Below are 9,315 nucleotides of genomic sequence, written 5' to 3'. Positions count from 1 at the left end.
GCCCACCAGTGAACTAAACAAGAAACTCAGGGTACCTGGCTCAGCTTCACTCCACCTCCTCTTTGGGTGCCTGCTTTGATCTCTCGCCCATGACCTTGACCGCGCCTGTCAGATCTGCAAGCAGCTTAAGGTGGTACATGAGCCTCTCCCACTACCACGGGACGTACACCAGTATGGGCTAACAGACTGGCATATACTGCAGCCTAGTCAAGCAAGGCTGATGTGAACTGACAAAGGGGAACGGACTCCATGGGAGACAGGCAGATTTAAAGCAGCTGAGGTTCTAGTGAGTGATGTTTTTAAGGAACTGACATTTACAAGTTTTTTTAATGGTCTTTTAGGAATCTGCAAACTTCAAATACACAGCTACACATGTTTTTGTTAAATATTAGGGGCCCTGGCTTAATTAGGTGCAACTCTATTGAGTTCTGTAGAACTACACCCAGTTCATCCATCCCTCAGTTTAACTTTTGGAATCCAAAACATCATCTTGGACACATTACTTGTATAACTAACTGCTCCGTATTATGCCTCTTTTATGGTGGCATGCAAGTGTCTCAGCTGACCTACACTCTCAAGCCCTGAACAGTTTTGCCTGTTGCAGTATTGGAGTGAACAGAAAGTGTAGTATTAAAACAAAAGTATTTGAAGGCTTAAAACCAGGGCTTTAGCATAATTAAGCTATTTTTTGAAATCAAAATACTTACTTCTAATTTTCTTTTGCCATTTCATCTCGTTGTACAGATCCTCTGTCTGTTGGAAAAAGTCATTGACTTTGCTCCCTTGTTCATCTCTCTCTGTGGTGTTGAATACCCGACTTTTGGATTCCCGAGTGAGGAATTCACAAATATTGGGGACAGGGAAGACGATCTGTTCCATTGTTCTATCATGGCGAACAATCTATAAATAAAATGCACATTTCTTTCAGTACCAGTGACTTTCCAACTATTTTGTCGCATCTTTTCTTATTCACAGGTCCCCTTTTATTTATAAATTAATGCATAAATTATTTGAACATTACAATGAAGTAGAACCAATCAATTCTAAAACAAAGTAAACCTGCTTTTTTATCTTTAAAAGCCTACCTGAAAATAAGATGGCAAATGAATGTCTCAAGCAAAACCTAGGTCCAAACTTCCCCCAAATATAAAAAATATTCTAATTCAGAATGCTTCAATTTTGCAATAAATTGAAACTAATCTCTCCCAGTAAACAGCGCAGAAGTTCAGGGGCTTTCTGCTCCGATTACAGAATTCTTTTCTCACCTTGAGTCTATTTCTATGATGAGATAAGTTGTGAAGGTGAACACGCAAAAATAGCACCTTGTTACTCAGACAGCACCCATATCTTGTCAGTCTTTATCTTCTTACTTCACAAAAAAAAAAGGTTTTGCATTGTTTGTATTTCAGGGCCTACTGAGTTATCGGTGAGTGAGCTAGATTTTATTCCATCTCACCACAATGTCATAAAAATTGCTTCCCCATTCTGATCATGGACTCCGCGTTACTAAAAATACAGAAATGGGTAGAAAATTCATCTTGACTCCTAGACCCATGTCGCTGTACAGCCACCAGTGGAAAAAATGCTACTATTTGACTTTCAAATCAAACAAATGAGATACCCTGATATAGGGGAGCTATATCTGAAATACCAAACAGGTCTCGAACTGCTTTAAGAGAAAGACCAGCAAACATCCGTTTGATACAGCAGCAATGCTGGGTTGAGTTTCACTTTTCCAGACACACTCCTGCATTAAAGAACGCCCCTTCTCTCTGTTAAATTCATATTTATTATGTGAACATACTAAAAAACCACCTGTCTTAGGTAATTTTTAAGAGTAACATAGTCAAGCACATTTGCATTGGAGAAGAAGGATAATTATGCTTGTGTCTGCCTGTGGGCATGTGCATTATGTGAAATTTGAACAGGCAATTTTGAAGTGTCCTAAGCAAATAGCTGTGTCTGAGGCCAGCAGTTTTGCAACGGGACTATATGACTAGCAGCTAACCTGGTAGGGCAAGTGAAGAAAGCTGAGAGCACATCTCCAATTCTGTCAAGGACTGGAACGAACATGTAAGTTGCATGTGCTGTGTTGCAGAATGACATTTAAAAAGCCTCCATATCTGCTTGAGGAACAGGCTCTGCAGCCATGAGGTTTTAGGAGATTTTGGAAACTACACCAGGAAGAAGCTATTTGCCACATAAAAGCAGACCACAGTGCTTGTTTAACGCCTGAATTTACAACCTACCCAATTAACTCAGCTCGTAATTGCTAAGAGATACCTCAGGAGCACTCAGAGTATTAAAATATGTTAAGAGCAACACTGAGTTGCCCTCTGGACAACCACAGCCATGGAGCTTCCGTCTACCCTGTGGTGAGATAATGTAACCAGCATCAGGCAAAAAGGATGGTGGGAAAGAGAGAAGGACTCAGCCATGGCCTGTCTTGATGGCAGCCAGAACAATACGGACCTGAGGCGCTTGCATCAATACTGGTCCCTAGGCATGCAAGCTCAGGTCCAATGCTGATGGAGCCTGGGAGGCCCCCAAAGGTAAAATTATTGGCTCAGATTCAGGCTGGGGCTGTGTGCAACCATACCATGCAGTTTTCATACTTTGCCAATTTTGGACTTGATACAGCATTTCCAAGAGAGAGCCAGATGCCTCTTCTTCCTGCAGTCTCTCACAGCAGCTGCCTTTGCACCATAGAAATTCTTACAACGTTACTAAGGACTAGAGATACTACATACAGTTCCTAACTCCTATCTTGATGCCTATAATCCTATGAAATCTGTGAGAACACAGGAACAGATATAAGAGTTAAGAACCTAAATACCTCTGTGGATCTCGATCTAAATCCAATCCATGGCAGGAGTAAAGTTTAAAATAGAGAACAGAACTGATGAACTAGGCCAAGCCTCGGTCTTTTAAACAAAGCCATACTGAACATCTACACCACTTTAAAACCTCTTTGTACTCTAGCCAGAATTTTAATTTGATCAGTTAGCATCACTGAGTTTGAAACTCATGATTATTTATTTGAGTGATGTACCATACAAGATTATTTTTGACTTCATGACACAGCTACTATCCACAGTCATTGTTTCCCTAACAAAACATGTTTGGTAACACACAGGAAAGCTACTGTAAAACAATTATTTGGAGCCACTTTTAATATAGGTGCATTCCTTTTTCTCCCATAGCCAAAAGCATATTATTCAACCTTCTCCTTCTCATAAATAATCTACACCATTTGAATAAGCTCCGCTGTACAGAAGCTTAAAAAGCTGTGATATACCATGCACAAGATATAAACTTGTCTCATATTCAATCTTCTAGTGAGCAATTCTTTACCTCTATCTGTGCCGTATGATTGGCATAATACCTCAAGGCTTCATCTCCTTCATCTGGATCTGACCCTGGCTTCAGCATCTGTTGCAATGTCTTATTGTGACGAGCCAACTAGAAAAAGAAAAAAATAATCTGATTTATGTCTTGCTGCTATGTTTTCAGTTTTATCATCTCCACTTTAACACAAATCCTGCTTACCCCCACCCCCATATACTTACATGCTCAACCCAGTGGGGCTCTTTCACAGATAACAACAAAAATGTAATTTCTTGAGAACAATAGAAATAATTTAGTCTTAAAAAGTCAGCAGCAAGTCTTCGGTTCAGATTTATGAAAGGCAGCTTAGTCTGTAGCCTAGATGGTTTTTGAAGGGCTTTTGACAAATGCCAAAAAATTAGACGGAATGCTTCTTTTCACTTAAGTTTAGACATAAAATTTGCATACCTCTGACTATGTAATTATATTTACAATTAAATTTTCTCTGCGATTTCAAATGGCTAAACTGTTCTTCACCAAGTTGTAGATTGGTATTTCAGGGCTGCCAAGATAACGTCCATAACCATTTCAGAGACAGTTGGAGTGGTGGGCAAATACATTTTTAACCATACAGTTTACATATAGAGCACATATGTATACACACACAAACACACAAATATGTATCTCCTACAAACTTTTACAAATTATATACTTTACACGAGCCAAAAAATACATCTGTTCTTGTTGAATAGTAAATATTTTAAATGCTCGATAGCTGCACAAAGTTTAATACTGAGAATGTCAGCAAATGCATTCATGATGCCCCTTAGGTCAATGAGAACAAAGACCTAATTACAAGACACGAGAAAATGCTACTAAAAATGCAATTTTCCCTATATCATAGTGAGTGGCTTTCATCCAGAAATTCTGAGGTGTTTCACCTATTTTAAGGTGGTGGAAACTGAGGCAGGAAAGGAAAGGCTATCTTGCAGATGTGATCCAGGTCTTACTCACTACACCGACATTACCACAACGGACTAGACACAGACATTAACAACGAGGCAGGCACAGCGCTCCAAATCACCACAGGAACTGGGCTTTGAAGTCATGATCACCACAGGTGGATTAGGATTGTACTACATGAAATAATGCAGTATGCTGAGGAATTATAAAAGAATTGCAAATCTACAAAAAGAATGTCAGGGATCAAGTCTAAAAGTAACAATGGATCTAAACAGATATTGTAATAATCTAACCAGAAAGTGATCTCACTCATTTATAAGCTATTAACATGTCTCACTATCCTCTTTTTATCTAAGGAGGGGGGGAGGGACGTTAAACAATTTACTCTATTTATTGAGGTTCCCTGAATCCACTGATCAAAAAAAATTTTCTTCTGGATCTTGATACAAACTTATTAATTAAAGTTGAATAATAAATTACATATCCAAAAGCAAGAGAATATCAGAAAGGAATATTCAGGAAGAATAAACGTACTTCCTACAACTTCCTCATGGACAGAAGACTGCTTGGCTCTGACAGCAGAGCCCTGAGCCAATGTGGCAGAACATCAGCCTTTTATAAAAGGGTCACGACCAGATATTCAGGGAGACACACAAAAAAATCACATGGGGTTCAACCACACAGCAATATTCTTTCCATCAATAATAGATTTCTACCTTGAATAGTCTCTTTTTCACTCTGTCTAGCAAATGCATGGATAGTCTCATTACACGTGTTTATATCTTTTGCAACTTCCCCTTATTTTTAAGGCTAAAAGGGTTCTTTAAGACTATCTGACTAGTTCTTCTCCTTCACAGAAGCCAGACAACCTGATCCAGTCAGCAGTCTTTGCAGTATGTGCACAACATCTGTTCAGAAGGACAACTTCAATTCACTTCCTAGAGGTCTTTTGCATTCCCCTCAATACATGCTCTAGCATCATGGAGAAACAAGATGAGCTTGTGGAAACAAGGTAGTTACTGCTTAAAAAATCCCTTTAAACAGTGTTACTGTTTTTGCCTTTCAGCTTTATTGAATGTCCCTCTGCTTCTGTACTTACGAAAGGGCAAGCAAGAGCACCTAATTCACCTTCTCTGTATCATTCATCATTCTGTACACTACCGTCACGTCCTCTCTTATTTGTCTCTTCTTTAAATTAAAACAATCCCTATCTTTCCCATTCCTCCTCAAACAGAAGACTCTCTGTGGCTCAATTATTTTCCTTGTCCATCTCCAAATACCCTTTACTTTGGCTATATCTCTTCTTTAAGATACAAAGAAGAGAACTGACTAGACAGAATGCAATCACACTCTGCTTGGAGTGATGAATTAGCATAACCAGAAGCAAATATATTTCCCCTTTTTTATCTTCCGTAATACAGAGGAACTTTGCCTGTATTTCGATCCTATTTTCCCCAATGTCAACCATTAAGATTTTGAGTATTCTAATAAATGAGAAGTCAAGGATGTATGGATAGTTCTTCTCATATTAAAATTACGCCAGTTTGGAGAAAGGGACACATATAGATTCAGAAACTTCCATTAATACCACAAAAAAAACTTCCTATAAACATACTTGAATTTGTATACAGAACTGGCAATGCCATTTGTAAACCATACGAAATCTCAAGGTATTGCTTTTAACTGTCTTGTAAAAGTACCTCTCGATAAATATCAGTAACAGAAGTTCCCTTACCACATGGAGTAGAAGGGAAAACCACTTCAGGCCCCTCGAGCTGCGAGAGGACTGCCTAGCACAGTGTGTTAACAGACTGATGGTGATTTGAGACAGTGCTGATGCAGCGCATATTTCACTATCAGGTTTCAGGCCAATAGCAACCACATACTTTAAAACAGTGTGTATTCAGTCATCTTTATTATACTTCGTTAGACTGTGCTTTCAGGCAGTGGCTGTCCTGTGCTGGTGTGTGAACAGAGGGAAAGCTGATGTGTGTACAGCTGGGGCTTCCTCACACCAGCACCAGACAAAATGATCTGAAGAGGAGGCCAGGATCTTCTGTGCTAGTATTGTGGCTGCCAGCAAAGACACATCGGAAACAACCAGGGATGGCTGACCAAGCTGGAGGAACTACAACAGATTTCAGAAGAGAAACCTACCTAAAGGTGTCAGAAATAGTGCTAGGCAATAAGCACTCATAACTTCATTTCTTTCTGCTTCCCCATCTCTCTATATCCACTTACCTTCTGTAGTCTAGATCTTCAAACAGTAACCTCAGGGCAAAGGGTCTATCTATTTTCTGCTTGTATTGCAGTTCCTACGTGGGATGGATCCCTCTACATTGACACAATAATAAGTACTGCTAATATTTCACAGCTACGTCAATGAAAGACTGGTGTGGGCAGCAACCTGTGAAAGCTCATATCTGAAGCAGAGGCCCACAGTAAGAGACAGAACAGCTTTAGAAATGATATGTTATTTGGCAACGACAATGTTTTCTGAAGCCCTGCTTTCATGATTGTTCCTTCGCCCTATAATGAGCTCAAAGGCCCACATGGGCAAAGGGGACTGTGTCAACAGACTCCTTGACCAGCGCAGAGTTTTTTGTGAGATCAAAGACACAGCAATGAAAATAACAATGTAGTGACAAACTGAAAACCTAAAATACGGAAAGCTTATCCAAACTTATAATACACCCTAGGTGACAGTTTGTGACTGGCATGTAAAGGCCATGCAAGCTCCAAATGACATTTTTTCATATTACACTCCTGTTATGTAGTTAAGTGAAGTGCTGCACAAATCTTTTGGGGCAGCTGGAGGACAAGACACTGGATAGGCAGGGACAACAGCAGTTGTAATGAAAAGAACAGTCCCATTTATGTTCGCAAAGCAAAGCTCAAAAACGCACGACCAGTGTAACTGATACAAAAAAATAACCATCCCTAGAGCCTGAATTTGCAAAGAACCCCCAAAAAATCACCTCTGAGGAGAAAACTCTCTCAGTCATTCACCCACCCACCAGCCACACCAGAGACAATACTTGAAATGTCAACACTGTATTTTACTACTCATCAAGGCATGTAGGGACGAGGAAGCAATAGCATACAATGGAACAGTGATTTCCAAAGAGCGGATGTATAAGGCAATAGCTATATGAATAAAGATCATTTGGCTTTCAAGTCAGTTCGCGAGGAAGGACTGTTGTTCATCTTGAAAAATTTTTACATAAAAAATTTGGAAAACACTGTAATAAAGCATCAGTACAAAATGTGAAAGATTGAGGACAGACCAAGAATGCTGAAGACATTAATAAAGAAACAGTAGAGATAAATGACAGAATTGCAAGTTCAAACTCCCCACACAACATGATTGTAAAATCAGATCTGCTTGTCATCTGAGATTCCATATATGATCAGCAGTGTGGAAAACCACAGCAGATCCATCTTTTGCAATTAACAATATATGGGTTTCCCGCAGGCTTTTTTTTTTTTTTTAAAGTTAAGATTTCCTGAGACAAAAATGCAGTTATTTAACTGTTCTCAAAGAAAAAGTGATTTTAAAGCTGTGAACATTCATGTCATCAGCCTGGCAGTAACTCACTGACTTGGGATACTAGATTGGTTTGCCAAAATACGTACGTACATATGTGTGCCCGTGTGGAAAAATTGCTAGGAAAAGAGATAGTAATTCTCCACTTTTCATAATCTCTGTAAAACACAGACTCCTTCTTGTAACTTGTTGTAACTTGTAAACTGCAAGGGTCTCCTCTGTATCCCAGTCCTCATCAGAGGCATGAGGTCTAACGCAGTACGCAGCTGACATCATTGTCGAAGCTCCTGCTGATTTCACCAGGCTTTGCTTCAGGCCCAAAAAAGGACAGGAGTCCAAGAAATACAAGCTAGAAACAGCAGGCTGAAGACCCCCAAATTCTGTGAGACCTATTTGACTCTCTAGCGTTTTGAGACTGCCAAACTTGGGGGCTAAAGGTGACTTTTTATGAATAGAATGGTATAAAGGGATCTAAATGGGTGAGGCTTAGTGTTCTGTAAGCAACCAGAGTTTCCACGGAAGAGTCGGTTCACGGGCAAAGTGTCAAATATGTTAAACTGATTTTCTAGAAAAGGCTGGTGGAGTATTACTATAAGCTCTGGATAACTGGCTGTGAAGCACAAATAAAGACACAGATAGTTTCTGTGCCTTGAAATACTTTATATTTACAGTACTACTATTAAGAAGTATCACAAACATCTACAAAAATAGAAACAAAATTCTAAAAAAAAAATTATCTTATCACCAGTTTTCTCAAGTTTCTTCTCACAGTTGTAAGGCAGCAGTAAGGCTGTTATCTGACGGAGGAGATACCTGGCACACAGGCACACCTGACAGGGAAAGGGCACTGGGTTAGGCACCAGCTGGGAGCATGCTGGGGACTGGGGCTCGTTTTGGGGAGGGAATTGGATGCATGGTGCGCTTGCAAGCTAAAGCACTGCACGGTGCCCTCTCTGCCCTTACTCCATGCCCTGGCAGCAGCTCACTAGCCAACCCTCTGATGTGCCAGCCAGCCCCATCCAGCGTGTCAGGGCAGAGAGGCCACTACACAGTCCTGGAAGTTCATGAACTACAGGCCTTGGGGAAAGTGAGGCAAGAGCTGTTTGTACAGACCTGACGTCCAATGCATGACATCTGATAGATCTGCTGTGAATTGTCTTCATCTCTACCCTGTCAGTAACCAGACGTATTGCAGTGTGGGTTGCCAGCCCAAAGGCCGGTGGTCTTTCACCAGGGAGAAACAAGACAAAATATAACTTGCAGCAACAGCAGAATAATTGCATGTGTTCAGATTAGTTTCACCTTGCTGGGCAAACATACTTGTGCAGCTGGGGCTCATTTACAGCCACAATCTCTTCCTCCCCACTTCAGTCCCTTGGCTCCTGGAGCCAGGCAGCGTGAGATCTGACACCACCAAACCCCCTCACAAGAGGAAACCCCAGTCATCTCACCAAATGCTTCATTTTCTCCTTAGAGAG

General features: G+C 40.4%; 1 protein-coding gene across 1 annotated transcript in view; it reads right to left on the bottom strand.

The window, feature by feature from the left end:
* The window catches only part of LOC104166628 (inositol 1,4,5-trisphosphate receptor type 2-like), a 99,015-nt gene that overhangs the window by 42,828 nt on the left and 46,872 nt on the right, over positions 1 to 9,315 (bottom strand). The window contains exons 10-11 of the mRNA XM_009706636.1: positions 3,355 to 3,462; positions 708 to 900 (exon numbers count right to left, since the gene is read on the bottom strand). Coding sequence (XP_009704938.1) covers positions 708 to 900; positions 3,355 to 3,462 — 301 coding nt within the window. The remainder of the gene's footprint in view (positions 1 to 707; positions 901 to 3,354; positions 3,463 to 9,315) is intronic.

Source organism: Cariama cristata, unplaced genomic scaffold, assembly GCF_000690535.1.
Source record: "Cariama cristata isolate BGI_N322 unplaced genomic scaffold, ASM69053v1 scaffold15540, whole genome shotgun sequence".
Lineage (NCBI taxonomy): Eukaryota > Metazoa > Chordata > Aves > Cariamiformes > Cariamidae > Cariama > Cariama cristata.
The sequence above is the reverse complement of the archived record's forward strand: the minus strand, read 5'-3'. Positions and strand labels throughout refer to the sequence as shown.